At 33.7% G+C, this 17,297-nt stretch overlaps 1 protein-coding gene across 1 annotated transcript in view; it reads left to right on the forward strand.

Annotated features, from left to right (window-relative positions):
* LOC109071266 (calcium-binding protein 7) overlaps positions 1–16,784 on the forward strand; it is a 34,134-nt gene extending 17,350 nt beyond the window's left edge. The window contains exons 2-5 of the mRNA XM_042723117.1: positions 7,274–7,417; positions 13,770–13,882; positions 15,551–15,701; positions 16,641–16,784. Coding sequence (XP_042579051.1) covers positions 7,274–7,417; positions 13,770–13,882; positions 15,551–15,701; positions 16,641–16,771 — 539 coding nt within the window. The 3' untranslated portion in view covers positions 16,772–16,784. The remainder of the gene's footprint in view (positions 1–7,273; positions 7,418–13,769; positions 13,883–15,550; positions 15,702–16,640) is intronic.
* The last annotated feature ends 513 nt before the right edge of the window (positions 16,785–17,297 follow it).

The following is a 17,297-nucleotide window of genomic DNA, read 5'->3' on the forward strand; positions in this document are numbered from 1 at the left end:
AAATATGACTATGTCAGTTTAATCCCTCTCTAAGAGGCTCACAAAGAGAAAGTTAACACTGGAAAGTGATTAATTAGCTCTCTTTGAAGAAAACTTCATTCATCTCTGTTCTATAGTTACACTTTGGCCAGGACTATATATATACAGTATACAGTGTAAACAGGCAAACATTCACTGTTATATATATATATATATATCCATCTCTTCCCCCCAGTGAAAAACAGTGTTTTGACTAGTTCTGTGTAGGGATTGGATGACAGTTATATAATATCAGGCAAACATTGACTGTTTTATTTATTTAATATTTTGCAATAAAGTCAGTAGACATATTCAGAAGTAAACAACATCAGAGAATGACACATTTAAGCAAAGCCTTTTTTGGAGATCTCTTAGGATATCATCAATGAATTTATGTGGTTTAAGATGAGAAAAAAGTGGTTGAAGAGAAATGTTAGTTTTAATTGGTGTTGTTATTGTTAAACTAAAGCTATTTAAAAAAAAAAAAAAAAACAATTTTTGGAGTCTGAAATAAATCTCCATTAAAGAAAGTATAAATATAAAATGAAAATATGGGATTGCCTTGGCAACAAACTGAAATAAATAATTGTTAGTTGTCAGTCTGACCTTAACCCTAACCCTAAGTACTAAAATTAATAAAACTGAAAAAAGATATATATAAATATATAAAATAATAAAATTGATAAAAGCACATAGAAGTACTAAAACTTAAACTAAAATTAAATTCAAAATATTAATAAATGATGGTATAAGTAATACTAAATTAACACCAGTGTTAATGTTTGATTTACAGTTATTTTAAAGCACTTTAAAGTTTATTCAAATTAAAATAAAGTTTGTTCGTTTAAATGTCCTGGGTTTAGTACAGCTGATTTTTTTTTTTTTACGCAAAAAAATGTAGTTACCATTTACTAGCAGCACTTGGGAACAGGTAATAAACATTGAAATATGAATAATTTCATTTCAAATGAAATTCCAACACAAAATCCCCTGTTTCCAAAGTATTGCTACTTAAAGTAAAGCAGATAATTTTTTCTATAAATTGTTTAGTTTTAATCAGGTTTGTTCCACAAATATTGTCAATAGAGCGTACTTGTATTACACCAAAAACATTCCTTTAGCTCTAGAAATGTAGAGTTTTCTTCAGGAGCCAAACTATAAAATCCCCAAAACATTTACAAACAAATACATATGGTGGGTCAGGATTTAATTGGCAAAGAACTGAGGTGTCCTAACAAATCTAATCACTGCCAGCAGCACAGCATCTGGCAACACATTGTGCTCTGGCATGGACTTCCCTGTGGCAATCCCTTAATTGGATTGCTATCTGTTCCTCACAAGAGATTTGAGTTTACTCAAGTCCTTGTATTGTTGTTGTTGCTTCATGGCATTAAATTTTCAGAAAAAAAAGTCTTCTGTGTTATTTCAAAGACAAAAAAGGTGTAATTCTATTTACGAACATTGCATGTGCAATGGACTGAAAGTTGTAATTATGTAAATTATACCGCAGGTGTGGGTCAAGGCACGGTGGTTCGTGGATGATTTTGAGCAAAACAGTGAAATAAAAAATTAGCTGTTCGAATCTACCTGGTTGATGGAGTTGAATTATTAAAATCACTAAACCTAATCACATTAAAAAACAGTAATATATTCATCCTTTAAACGTGCACAGAATTTATGATTTTTTCATCCATTTACTTACCAAAACTGGATGTTTTTTTTTTCTTCTGCAAAACATAACCACTCTTTTTCTTTTTCCAAAAAGGTTGCAAAGCAGCATTCAAACATAAAAGTAGTCCACAACTTAGGTCTTTTGAAGTAAAATGATAGCTTAAAGTAATTTTTGGCTTAATAATGAGCTTCAAAAAATTTTGCAATCTCTTATGTTTCCAGTTAAAAAGAAAGTCAAAAGATTTTGGAACAACATGAGGGTGATTAAATGATAACAGAAATACAATTTCCACCCCCAAAATAAAAATTTGCTTAAAATGTACTCACCATCAGGCATGAGTTTGTGTCTTCATCAGAACAGATTTGGAGAAATGTAGCATTAAATCACTTGCTCACCAATGGATCCTCTGCAGTGAATGGGTGCCGTCAGAATAAGAATCCAAACAGCTGATAAAAACATCACAATAAATCCACAAGTATCACTTGCCTTAAATCAATAAACATCTTGTAAAGTGAAAAGCTGCATGCTTGTAATAAACAAGTCCATTATTAAGACATATTTAACTTAAAACAAATTCTTCTGACTAAAATAATTGGAGTCTATTGTCCATGATATTGCTTTCTCCAATAAAAAAGTTGTCTGAATAAGAAGAGAAATATGCACAGATCAGCACCGTTTACAAATGAAAACATTACAAAACATTTCAAAACAAATATGTGTGAGGGCAACATGGGATAGACTTTTTCACTGGAGGAAGCATGGACTTGTATTTTGGCCAAAAGTGACACCTTAATAATGTATTTTTTTTAATTTATTACAAACACATAGCTTTTTGCTTCACCAGACGTTAACTTATGGACTGGAGTGGTGTGGATTACTTGTGGATTATTGTGACTCTCATTCTGATGGCACCCATTCACTGCAGAGGATCCATTGGTGAGCAAGTGATGTAATGCTAAATTTGAGTTTGAAAAACAAACTCATCTCCATGCTTTGTGGCCTGAGGGTGAGTACATTTTCAGCAATTTAAAAAATTTGGGCGAACCATTCCTTTAAAATATTCTGAAAAGCTCTATTTTTAAAATTGCATTGTTGAAAACACATGCCACACTGGATAATTTTTAGGCACATGCTTGACTTTCATAGATATCATTATTATTTTTATAGAAACTGCTATTTTTATGAGCGGGTTCAACTTTTTGATATACTGTGACAAGTGTGCGCTATCATTCTGGAAGGGCTTTGGTCTAATCACAACCCTTGCAATAGTGGGTTGGAACAATTGTGCAGTTGCCTAGCAACAGGCAGAGGTGGGTTTCCCAAAAGCTTTGTTGCACAATGAACATTGTTGAGTCCACTATAGAGCCTCGGTAGTTTCCCAAATTTCCCCACATATCACACATCATTATGGTGTTTTTTATAAACTGAGTTTGTGGCAGAGGCCTGATTCTCTATTCCAAACCACTCCCACACAGTGTCATGTATTCTTTACACAATGACATTCCAAGGATATTCCTCTCTTTTCTCAAATTAAATTGAAGGCTAAAGGTTAAAGCAAATCAGTTGAATGCTGATACACTTTTCAAAAAATGAATGACAATTTTGCCATGTGAATGACAATTTTCGGTTTGTCATGTATATTTGCAATCACGTGTGGGTTGAGTCACTCTATGATGGAGGTCCCTTAAAAAGTCACAAATTATCACCTTTGCATAGCAGTAATTACCTGTCTGTCAATCAGGATATATTCAGACAAGAGGTCTGTTGTCTATTTCTGTAGTCCAGAAGTAACTAAAAAACACTTCACAACATCAGATTGAAAACTTCAAGCTTTATTTTTTGTGTTCTTAATAATAAATAATTTTTGTGGTGAGCTCAAACAGCCACATTATTTAAGCTTGTAATTTCTGTCAGTTGTATTTTACAGTGTTTTAATACACTTACTGCACAATATTTGTTAACATTTTACCATTACCATTTAAATGAATTCTTTAGTATATTTATTTATTTTTTCTTTTTTTTGTCACAGTTCAGTTATTCACCAGTATGGCTCTCAGTCTATTAAAACAATCACAATAATTATGAACTTGCTCAAATGTACCGCTAAGTGTTTTCAGTGCATTACATTAATGCATTTGGTTTTTGTAAAAGTTCTTTATACTTTGAATACTGTATGGAGCCGAATGACATTCAGAAATGTCACTGGTTTGATGCTGGGTTTTATATTGATGCAATATAAATTATATTATATTGTATACGATATAGATCATTTATTTTGGATTTTAATGATATTATAGTTTACACTTAGTAGATGAAAGAAGAAAACACTTGCCGTTGTTCTTTGTAGAATATGTCATGTCAGATTTTGCTGTGCCTTATTGCTTTTATGCAGATTTAACCATTGGATGTCCTCAGTAGCTGTAACAAAGTACAGTAACTGGTCCAGTCAATTTCAAAAAGCCTCCATCGTCATTCAACAGATATATTTACAAAAAAATTAAATATACTCATTCTGTCCCGTCCTTATTGAAATATATAAAATAATAAGTGATCATACCAGATTTTATTATATTTTAAATAAAGTATGGGTAAAAAAAAAAAAAAGGGTAAAACGTAGTGGTTTGAAGGATAGTGGTAAAGATTGGTCTTTTAATGTCATCTATTGATTTTAATTCTAAATATACAGGTCCTTCTCAAAAAATTAGCATTATTAAAAGTTCATTATTTTCCATAATGTAATGATAAAAATTAAACTTTCATATATTTTAGATTCATTGCACACCAACTGAAATATTTCAGGTCTTTTATTGTTTTAATACTGATGATTTTGGCATACAGCTCATGAAAACCCAAAATTCCGATCTCAAAAAATTAGCATATTTCATCCGACCAATAATAAAAGAAAAGTGTTTTTAATAATAAAAAAAAAAGTCAACCTTCAAATAATTATGTTCAGTTATGCACTCAATACTGTGTCAGGAATCCTGTTGCAGAAATGACTGCTTCAATGCGGCGTGGCATGGAGGCAAACAGCCTGTGGCACTGCTGAGGTGTTATGGAGGCCCAGGATGCTTCGATAGCGGCCTTAAGCTCATCCAGAGTGTTGGGTCTTGCGTCTCTCAACTTTCTCTTCACAATATCCCACAGATTCTCTATGGGGTTCAGGTCAGGAGAGTTGGCAGGCCAATTGAGCACAGTAATACCATGGTCAGTAAACCATTTACCAGTGGTTTTGGCACTGTGAGCAGGTGCCAGGTCGTGCTGAAAAACAAAATCTTCATCTTCATAAAGCTTTTCAGCAGATGGAAGCATGAAGTGCTCCAAAATCTCCTGATAGCTAGCTGCATTGACCCTGCCCTTGATAAAACACAGTGGACCAACACCAGCAGCTGACATGGCACCCCAGACCATCACTGACTGTGGGTACTTGACACTGGACTTCAGGCATTTTGGCATTTCCTTCTCCCCAGTCTTCCTCCAGACTCTGGCACCTTGATTTCCGAATGACATGCAAAATTTGCTTTCATCCGAAAAAAAGTACTTTGGACCACTGAGCAACAGTCCAGTTGCTGCTTCTCTGTAGCCGAGGTCAGGCGCTTCTGCCGCTGTTTCTGGTTCAAAAGCACACGGCTGTGCACGGTGGCTCTGGATGTTTCTACTCCAGACTCAGTCCACTGCTTCCGCAGGTCCCCCAAGGTCTGGAATCGGTCCTTCTCCACAATCTTCCTCAGGGTCCGGTCACCTCTTCTCGTTGTGCAGCGTTTTTTTGCCACACTTTTTCCTTCCCACAGACTTCCCACTGAGGTGCCTTGATACAGCACTCTGGGAACAGCCTATTCGTGCAGAAATTTCTTTCTGTGTCTTACCCTCTCGCTTGAGGGTGTCAATGATGGCCTTCTGGACAGCAGTCAGGTCGGCAGTCTTACCCATGATTGCGGTTTTGAGTAATGAACCAGGCTGGGAGTTTTTAAAAGCCTCAGGAATCTTTTGCAGGTCTTTAGAGTTAATTATTGATTCAGATGATTAGGTTAATAGCTCGTTTAGAGAACCTTTTCATGATATGCTAATTTTTTGAGATAGGAATTTGTGGGTTTTCATGAGCTGTATGCCAAAATCATCAGTATTAAAACAATAAAAGACCTAAAATATTTCAGTTGGTGTGCAATGAATCTAAAATATATGAAAGTTTAATTTTTATCATTACATTATGGAAAATAATGAACTTTTTCACAATACGCTAATTTTTTGAGAAGGACCTGTACTTGACAAGAATTTTTGGTATATGAACTACTGTTAACACTGAATGATATTTTAGTGGATTGTTTTCCATAAATCATGGTAAAAATCTATATGACAAATTCTAATGCATGAAAAAAATGTAACCAGTAATAGACTTTTATTGTGTTGATGCTTAAAAAACTCTTTTTTTGTCTTTAACCCTTACTAGTTGTTCATATGACATGTGGTTAAAGAAAGTTTTGTCAGTATTATTCTGTCATTTAATAAATTATTAAATATTTGTTTAAACAAATAATTTATTATTATTGAAATTATCTCACATTGCATTGTTTTTCTTAAAAAGTACTAATTACGGGAACCAAAAAGGTTAAATTCTTAATTCCTGTCTCTAGTTGTTTATGTGTTTTGTACACTTCTGATCTACTTGTTGAGCTTCTTGAATAATGAGCTTGTTAATAACCATTAAAATCAAATGCTAATGACTCTGAATATTCTGTTTGAGTTTTCTCTCGTCTGGTTGATAGGGCATCCTAGAACCATCTTATTTTTCTTTAAAACTTTTCTTTTTTTCCGGCCTCCAAATGTGTTGCTTGAAGCTAAATTGTTTTGCTTTGAAATGAGCAAATTAGAGCCCACACTTCACTTCCGTTTGAAATCTGCTTACTTCCACCATAATGCAGAGTAAAGTTGCTTTCACCATATGTTGCTGTTGGCTTATTTGGACCGCAGTACCATCATTTCTTCTATTTTTCTCATATTTCCTCCATAATATCCTTCACTCAGGGGAGCGATAGATTCAATATGCTGTTTTTGTTTGGACCCCATGTCCAAATAGCCATTTATCAAACCTAAAGCACAGTGAGCAAAGAATAGTAGTGAATACTCCTGTTCACACTCTGTACTGAATATATTATCTGGATTTATAGTAATATCTTGCAGCCAGAGTGGCTCATATTTCATAATTATGAATCATGGTGTGACAAGTGGAAAATTGCAAATGACTTAATGATGATGTATAACACATATACGGTGAAACAAGTTGGCTCAACCAACCGTATGTATTGCGGCATTTTAACGTCTTTTAACAAGCCTGTTCGAATGCAACAGAAATCAGCCTGTTCCTTTGTTTTAAATCAATCAAGCCAAGAAGGACTGCGCTCTGTTGAAGTTGAAAGTGAATTATTGTGTAAAAAATCAATATACTGCAATCATCCCTTTTCTCTGAGTCACTTAGGTGTGATGATTTTAATATCTGTCTCTTATAACAAAGATGCAGAGTAATAGTTTTAATATTGGACATATAAAACACTGTCTAACAGATCTGTGTGTTGCTCTCTTCCTCAGAAATCCGAGAGGCATTTAAGGTGTTTGATCGAGATGGGAATGGCTTCATCTCAAAGCAGGAGCTCGGCATGGCCATGCGTTCTCTAGGGTACATGCCCAATGAGGTCGAGCTGGAGGTCATCATTCAAAGACTCGACATGGATGGTGAGGAGACACATACACAAGACTGTGAATGGAGTGCCATGCTGAAAAAACAAGAATAGATTGTTGCTCTCAGCATGGGATATCAGCTGATGTACTAAAAAAATATGTGAAATATATAGTAAAAAACCCCAACAGCTGTGGTCACCGGAACGTTTTATGGAATAAACTTAAAATAAGAATAAAAAATCCATAACAAATAAACAGATATAAATAAAAAAAACAAACATACTGAAGTACTAAAATCTGTTTTGTACATTTATAATATATGGACAACCATCACAAATACGCAGGTGTTAATAAAAAATAAATAAATAATAATAAAAAAGCCACACCACACAGTTTTTTAAGCTGAAGTAAATACTAATATGTCAAAATCTGCAAAGGGGTAATTAAATGTAACAAATCATGTAAAAATGTATATCTTCAAACTTTCATAATTTCATTGATCTTTTAAACTGAGATGGTAGTGATCTACATTTTATAAATATCACTTGTCAATTTCACTGAGTGAAGAATGTGGCTTTGATGCAGAAAGTTGTTTTCGTTGTCTCTTATAACAAAAACATTTTTATTTAAACCCATGAAAATGCAGATCATTGTAAATAACAGTGATTTTTATTTATTTATTTATTTATTTATTTATTTATTTATTTATTTTTTAAATCTGTTGTTCCATTATCACCCCTTTGCAGATTTTGACTCATATAGAAGGTGAACAGTGTCATATAAAAACAAATACAAAACAACAACATTAAAACAAACTAACAACACAAAATTAAAACTGAAACCAAAACAAATAAATAAAAATAAAATAAATAAATAAATAAATAAGAAGAAACTGGAAAACAAACAAACAAACAAACAAATAAAAAAATGTCACAGGGAATTCTGGCAATTGCAATTTACAATTGTCAGATGACTTGTTCTTTTTAACTTCCAAAAACTGCAATTTTAACAGTATTTCACTATATATATATATATATATATATATATATATATATATATATATATATTATATATATATATATATATATATATATATATATATATATTTTATGTGTAAAACAGGAAAACTGGTAACCAGTTACAGTTTTTTAGCATTGCATGTTTAGTCTTTTACCATTAAAATGATTATATTTGTTTGCAGTGCACCAGGCTACTTAAAGAGATGTCAATATTCAGTGTGCTAAATTGTTTATGTTGTTCAGACTTGTTTGATTTTCTTTCTTCTGTGGACTAGAAAAGAAGAAATGTCTCAATTGATTTATTTCAAAATATTGGCTTTTGTGTTCTGCATAGATGGAAAGTTATAAATGTTTGTGACAACTTAAGGGTGAGCAAATGATTTCAAGTTTCAGTTTTAGGGTGAAGTTTCCCTTTAAGGAAGCCCACCAGACACCAATCATATGCATTTCTCGGCACTGTAGGAATGCCAACTGCAACTGACAGATATTCAACAAATAAAGAAGCTAAATAACTTTAACCTTTTATTGCTCCAAACTATCATATTCCTCACAATGCATGGAGACATAAGGATTATGCATTTGCTAATAATGAGAACACTGTTCACAGTAGGCGTTTTGAAGTTTGACAGTAAATGTCTTGAAATTAATTGAAGGGGAAAGCGGTGCTTTGATGGCTGTAGCTGTGGTGCTTTAAAGAACGTCTCAGAGAGGGTCTTTCAGTTCGACAAAACCCACTCCATGAAGTTACACTCAATATGACACAAAATATTGAAGCTAGCAAAGAGAGAGAGAGAGAGAGAGAGAGAGAGAGAGAGAGAGAGAGAGAGAGAGAGAGAGAGAAAAAATAATAATCATTAACATCCATTAATATTAAATAAAAAATCAGTGAATTGAAAACATGAAAACCACAAAACATAACAGTTTTATTAGTCTAACCAAATAATAATCATTGTCATCAATTAATATTGATTATAAATCAATTTGCTTAAAAAAACAAATAAATAAAAAAAAAAAATAAATAAAAAAAAATAAATAAAAATTGACAGAACTGCAAAATGAAAGTCAATTTGCTTAAATAAATAAATAAATAAATAAATATGATTAATATTAAAAAATAAATAAATTATTTATTATTGTGTTATCTTGTATTTCTCAAAATACTCTATTTCCAGGATTCCCAAACTTTTTTCTCGGTCAAATAATTTTTACCTAGAATAATTAATTATTTTTACACCCTGAAATTTTAAGTTAATATTTCAGTAATATTCTCTGATGTTGGATAATCATATGAAAATCAGATAAACAAATAAAACATTTAACCATTAATTACTAGGTGTTTTATTTTATTTTTATTTAATCATCAGCTTTTCACAAACTCTATTTAATAGTTTTTGATTACATTTTTAATGGGTCATTTATAGTTAAAAATTACATTTATTATTAAAAGACTTTACAGCAATATGATTGTTTTATCCCATTTTGATTCTTTATTAAATTTAAATAACAATACTACATCACTTTGACACCCCCATTAAGTTGGGTTATTATGTTTAACCCAGCATGGTTTTCATGAAATATGAGCACGTTATTATGTTTAAATTCTGGGTTGCTTTTTTATGGTTTAAAATTACTACATTGCTAGGCTAAAATGAACCCAAATCGAACTAGAAATTAAACCCACAAATCTTGTTCATTTTAAAATCACTTTTACACACAAATAATAACTATCAAAAGGTAAATATTTATTAAAAACAAGAGAAAACAGTCAAAAAGTAACATGCGTGTAAGAAGAAATGCAGAAAATTATGGCATTAACAGCTACAGACGTTATAAATAAATCATTGAACATTTGTTCAATATAACTTTTAAGATCAAATTTGACTTTTTTGGTAAATTTTATATATTGTATAAAAATATACGAAAACACTATTATAGTGTGAAAGAATGTGAGCATGTGTATGAAACTCCATTTCTACTAAACAACACAGAACAAGCATTTAACATTTTGTTTTTACAAATTATACACTTACAGTTTGTTTCATACAGATCATACATCACTGTCAATTTTCATGATCTCTTTAACATAATTGAGCCCCATCAGCACATGTGACATCTTTTACATCATCCAGGGCAGTGTCCTCCTTTAAGTTTACATTTTCTTCTTTGATATTCATCCCAGTCACCACCCTGTTCTACATCATGGCCTAAAAAAAATATTTGAAAAAAAGAAATTTAATAAACTCTATCCATTTTTAGATAGAGGTGTATTCACATCAGTAAGGAAGGTAAATATTTTATAATTTCAACACTTTGTTGGTTGTTTGTCTCTGTCTACCACAGCGCTCAGAATGCTATACTAGGTGAGGGCTGATTTGTCATACAGATTCCAAAAAAGAGTTCGGACCCAAATTGTGAAAAAAGGAATTAATTTACAAAAATCTCATAAATATAATACAATTATAGATAACCTAAATGAAGTGAGACATTTTGAAGTTCATGCCAAATATTGGCTCATTTTGGATTTCATGAGAGCTACACATAAAAAAGTTGGCACAGGTAGCAATAAGAGGCCGGAAAAGAAATGTACATATAAGGAACAGCTTACAATTTATTAGGTCAACTGGCAACATCTATAAAAAGAGCCTCTCAGAGTGGCAGTTCAAGATGGGCAAGGATCCAATTCCCCCAATGCTGCGGCGAAAAATAGTGGAGCAATATCAGATTTCTCAGAGAAAAATTGCAAAGTTCAAGTTTGAAGTATCAATAATATCATTCAAAGATTCAGAGAATCTGGAACAATCTCTGTGCGTAAAGTGTCAATAAAACCATATGCATCACATTACTGTATGGAAATTAATTACTTTCACCATTGTTGGTGAACACAATTTTATTCGCCGTTTTATATAGGTCAAAAAAGAATCCATATCTAAGCGCAGGTGTTTTCTCTGGGCCAAGGCTCATTTAAAATGGACTGTGGCAAAGTGGTTCTGTGTAACAAATCAAAATTCGAAGTGAAAAAACTGGGACGCCATGACTAAAGAGGACAAGGACAACCCAACATTTAATATCAGCGCTCAGTTCAGAAGCCTGCATCTCTGATGGTATGGGGTTGCATGAGTGCGTGTGGCATGGGCAGCTTACACATCTGGAAAGGCACATCAATGATGAAAGGGTATATCCAAGTTCTTGATTCTTATGCTCCCATCCAGACGTCATCTCTTTCAGGGAAGACCTTGCAGCCAACATGACAATGCCAGACCACATACTGCATCAATTACAACATCATGGCTAGAATAAGGATCTTTCAGCCTGCAGTCCAGATTTTTCACTCATAGAAAACATTTGGGCATCATAAAGAGGAAGATGCGACAAAGAAGACCTAAGGGACAGTTGAGCAACTAGAAGCCTTATTAACATTTACTATTCCTTTGAAACTTGTCTCCTTAGTCTTTGCAGACTGTTATAAAAAGAAAGGGGATGCCACACAGTGGTAAACATGGCCTTGTTTTTGAGATGTGTTGATGCCCAACTTTTTTTCCCTTAAAATGATACATTTTCTCAGTTTAAACTTTGATTGTCACTATTTGTATTCTTGAATAAAATATTGAAATTTGAAACTTCCACATCATTGCATTCTGTTTTTATTCACAATTTGTACAGTGTCCCAACTTTTTTGGAATCGGGTTTGTATATTGCTTTCAGAAAGCTACTCTTTACTGAAACATTAAAAATATATTAATTTGTGTTGTAAAGACAGACAAAAGTCTTATAGGTTAGGAATGATATGAGGGAATGTAAATTATCCCCTTTAAGAAAGGAAGACCAAGAATGATGACTCCCAAATCGGACAACTCCAAAGTTGGTTTGAGTTCTGCATTGAAAAACACAGACATGGTTTTCATGAAATATGAGCACGTAATCACACTGTTGTTGCATCAAAATGTGAAGTAAACAGGCAGGAGACAACAGAAAAATTAATTTTCTAAAAATAACTTGCATAAATCTCAAAAGAATGATGCTATCCTATGTCTCTGGCTTTCAACATCTACAAAAACAAAAAACAAACATTCCTTTACTCTTAGTAAAAAAAACGAAAAAAAAAAAAAAAAAACCCTGATTACAATGGAATTATGAAGTTCACTTGCCTTAAATTGTCTTTCCGTCTCTTCCAAAGAAGCTGAAAAAATCGCCTCCTTCTCACACAAGCAGGCTTCTGTGTCCTTAACTCCAAAGTTAGTTTATGTTCTGCAATGAAAAAAGGGACATTAATGGTTTAAATAAAATATGAATATGTAATCATGCTGTTGTTGCATCAAAATGTGAAGTAAACAGGCAGGACACAACAGAAACATTTATTTTCTAAAAATAACTCACATCAGTCTCAAAAGAATGAAGTTATCTTGTCTCTGGCTTTCAACATCTACAAAAACAAACATTCTTTTAGTCTTAGTAAAAAAAAAAAAAAAAAAAAAGATAACATGATGGAGTTTACATTACTTGCCTTAAACCCGTCTCTCCCTCTCTTCTGAAGAAGCTGAGAAAATCACCTCCTCAAAAAAACAAGCTTCTGTGTAACGTTAGTTAACTCCCGGCGCGGGCACAATGAAGAACAAGCCTGAAATATTACAACAAAACATTACTTTTAACAATTTTTAAAAATACCACTTCAACAGCCTCAATATAATTATGCTAGTCTTTATTACATGACGCCGTTTCCTTTAGGAAATTAACATACATTCAGTTTAACCGCGGAAAATACGATAACAAATTAACATGAGTGTAATTAACTGTCTATTAACCCCTCAGAAAGAGCAGATGTTGTAAAATCTTAAGTAAATATGACATAAGACACTCACGGATGTTATATTAGAAGTATCTCTTCCATTCAGAAAAAGAGCTCCGTTTCCGAGGCAAAAACCGCGTTTTTCAGTATAAGCTCTTTTATTTCCGTCTTTCATTAAAACCTCAAAACACTCCCGGACATAAACAATGAATGATAACTTTACATTTTGAATCTTTACTTACCATAATGTCTTTCACTCACTTCTTGCTTCTTTCACGTTGAGAAAATGGCGGCTTCTCGCACTGGCGTCGTCCGATGTTAACGTGACGTGCATGCTCTCTTTCACGTCCACGTTCCCAACCCAGCACCGCTGGGTTATGATCAAGACCAATTTTCAACCCAAAATTGGGTTAAAAAAAAACCAACGTCCTACCCAGCGGTCTCAACCCAGCATTTGGGTTGAAAAAACAACCCAGCGTTTTTTAGAGTGCACACAACCCTGACGGAAAATATCAGATTTTCTATTATTTCATATTCCAGGGCCAGCACGCTGTAACTTGATGTGGTGCTAGAATGCATCTAATACCTCACGGTCTGTTTTTAGGAGACGGCCAGGTGGATTTTGAGGAATTCGTTACTCTCCTGGGGCCCAAACTCTCGGCTGCCGGGATGCCTGACAAGTTCAACGGAACCAATTTTGACTCTGTGTTCTGGAAGGTGATTATTAGCCACTCCTCTCTTATTCCAAGTGACAACAGGCACAAAGTATGCTGCTTCTGTCTGTCCCTGACACACAGAAAGCAGATTAGATACACTTTCAGTGCTCTCTATGAAATCCAACAAACAGACATGAATCACCTTATGGGAATTGATTCATATAAAGGGCCTCCTATCCTTTAAACATGAGCCAAATTTACATATCTGAATAAATTTACATGCAGATATATTCTATGTGACATTATGACTTTAAGCAAGAATTATGAATAAATTTCATAAGTCTCATTCGCTGCATGTCTCCAAGTGAGAAAAGCAGAATATCATTTGTACGGGCCATATGGTGATTCCCCCAAAGGGTTTGCTTCTCTAATCACAGCTCGCTGCTGGTGCATTTTTTAGCAGCGCATTTGACCCCAAATAGCTACGGGGGTCTCCCTCTCTTAAACTTCTCTCTGTGTAATTATGAGTTCAGAGCTATGAATAAATGTGCGCTGAAATATAAAGCAACCCCATCTACTTTTTTACAAAACATTCCTGGTCAGACATTCATCAGTGCATGTTGTTTCAAAAAAAAAAAAAAAAAAAAAAAAAAGAAAGAAAGAAACTTTTGTATGGAAAACAAAACAACTTTCAGAAAAGATAACTTCCCATCTGTTCTTCAGTCCACTTTTAATAATCAAATTAATTCCATAAAGGACAAAATCATGTTATATTCTGAAATATGACACATTATAAAAATGAAATGGGTTGTGTGTGTTGTTTAGTTTTGACTTTTTTTGATCAAGTTGCATGAATGCATGAAATGTAGTTTGAGCGACTGAATGGAGCTCAAGCGTAGTTCAGGTAGACCACGGCGTGACAGCCAGCCATCAGCCAAACTCACCATATCAAATATTGGGACATTCCTCTATCACAGAGTCTCCAAACTTGCTATGGTTAATATTGGGACCTTCCTCTATCAGTGTGCCAAACTTCACAACTTTCCTGCAAACGATTCTATGGGCTGCAATAGACTCTAGAGCAGAATAAATGGAAGAAGAAGAATAATAAGAACACTAGTGGATACAATAGGTGCCTTCACACCTTCTGTGCTTGGCCCCTAATAAAATACAGTTTGGTCTCTGTTTTTAGTGTGATATGCAGAAGCTGACTGTGGAAGAGCTGAAGAGACTCTTATATGACACCTTCTGTGACCACCTTACTATGAAGGACATCGAGAATATCATCATGACAGAGGAGAATCACATCGAAAATCCTGAAAAAGTTTTGCCAGGTTATACATGTGACACTAAGAATGTTTTTTCTTTGAGTTGAACAAAAATTACTGGCCAAATAAAAATAAAAATTATCAACACCACCCTTAAAACTATAAAAATTTCAATATATCAGCTAAATTAGGATTTTGGTGGATGAAGACCCCCCAAAATCTTAATATCTTGATCTACATACACTTAAATATACCCTGTACTACATACATATATTATTAAACAAAACTTTTATTTTGGATGTACCTTTAATGCTTTGGATAAAAACATCTACTGAAAAAAATAATAACCCTTAATACATTGGATAAAAAAATCTACTGAATGCATAAATGTAATGCATTTAGAGTAATTAAACATCAGAGAATTTCAGCATGAAATCCTACTGTTTTGTCTCTGTTTTTAGTGTGATATGCAGAAGCTGACTGTGGAAGAGCTGAAGAGACTCTTATACGACACCTTCTGTGACCACCTGACTATGAAGGACATCGAGAATATCATCATGACAGAGGAGAATCACATCGAAAATCCTGAGGACTGCCAGGTTGACATTGACAGTAAGAATGTTTTTTCTTTCTTAATGCACAACTCATTTCATCATCTTGTTTAATTGTATAAGGTGTATAGAGGGGATACATTAGAATTTGGTGCATGAAGACCCACACAAAAATCTTAAAGGCATACTCCTCCCCAAAATGAAATTTTTTTAATTAATCACTTACCCCCATGTCGTTCCAAACCTGTAAAAGCTTTGTTCGTCTTCGGAACACAATTTAAGATATTTTGGATGAAAACCGGGAGGCCTGTGACTGTCCCATAGACTGCCAAATAAATAACAGTGTCAATGTCTATAAAAGGTATGAAAGTCGTCGTCGTCGTCGTTGTCATATCTTGATCTAGGCATACACTACCGTTCAAATGTTTGGGGTCAGTATTTTTTTTTTTTTTTATAAATATTTTTATTCAGCAAGGATGCATTCAATTAACCAAAAGTGACAGTAAAGACATTTATAATGTTACTAAAGATTTCTATTTCGAAATAAACACTGTTCTTTTGAACTTTCTATTTATCATAGATCTTGAAAAAAGTATTTTCCACAAAATGTTAAGCAGAACAGCTGTTTTCATTATTGATAATACATCTGAGATTGTCTTATCTGTGAAGGATGCTGTATTTGTAATGCCTCCTTTAATTTAGTCCAAAACAAGGTATCTTAGAAGGCGGCATAATACGTTTGGAATTTCCCTATGCTGCCTAAAAAGATTGCCAAAGCATGCATCTCACTAGGTTTTGGAAAGGAGATGTGACTTCTTGCAATCTTACATATTTATAAACTTTTTTTGGCTAAGCATCCAGGAATGTATACTATCTTTCAAAAACTCTTTTGGTCACATTTTCCCACATTTTTCATTTCATTTCATTTAATCACCTCCAAACCTTGTCTTAACACTTTATTTCTCCCGATCTTCTGATTCATTTCCCTCTGCTTCTTCAGCGGAAAGTCCAACCCAGCAGGTGAAGCAAACATGCGTACGGAAGAGTCTGATCTGCGCCTTCGCGATCGCTTTCATCATCAGTGTCATGCTTATCGCAGCCAATCAGGTGCTTCGCAGTGGCATGAAGTAACCGAATGGACCGATAAAAAATTAAAAAAACCTTGCACACATGCACACACAAAAAAAATCACAAAAAAAAAAAAAAAAATGCACACAAACTGGAGCAGCTTAAAAGTTCATTTTATTTAGATGAAATCCAAATGTGGTGACTGAAATATTTTTGAGACAAGCTACAGCTACCACTGGACAGAATTTTTCATATTTGACAGCAAAGTGATGCACACAGATATATAAACGCACACATACTGTGTCTTACCCAAAAAGGTATGATAAAAAGTACATGAAAAGGGAGGAAGAAGAAGTTTATTCTGTAACGGACTCTTAAAAGTTTCCCCTTCAACCGCTCTCAGTATGTTTTGGGTGAATTTAGCCGCATGTATATCTACAACCGAGGATCCTACTCTTCAATGCATGATGATGCATGGATTTACAATAGCCTGGATGTACCAGTAGAGCTTAGCTGTGCATCCATTCATCTATATATTAGACCCCAAAACAAATTTTCAGAAGAAAGACCCGTTTTACACGTACGAAGA

This window comes from Cyprinus carpio, chromosome B5 (assembly GCF_018340385.1).
Source record: "Cyprinus carpio isolate SPL01 chromosome B5, ASM1834038v1, whole genome shotgun sequence".
Classification (NCBI taxonomy): Eukaryota; Metazoa; Chordata; class Actinopteri; order Cypriniformes; family Cyprinidae; genus Cyprinus; species Cyprinus carpio.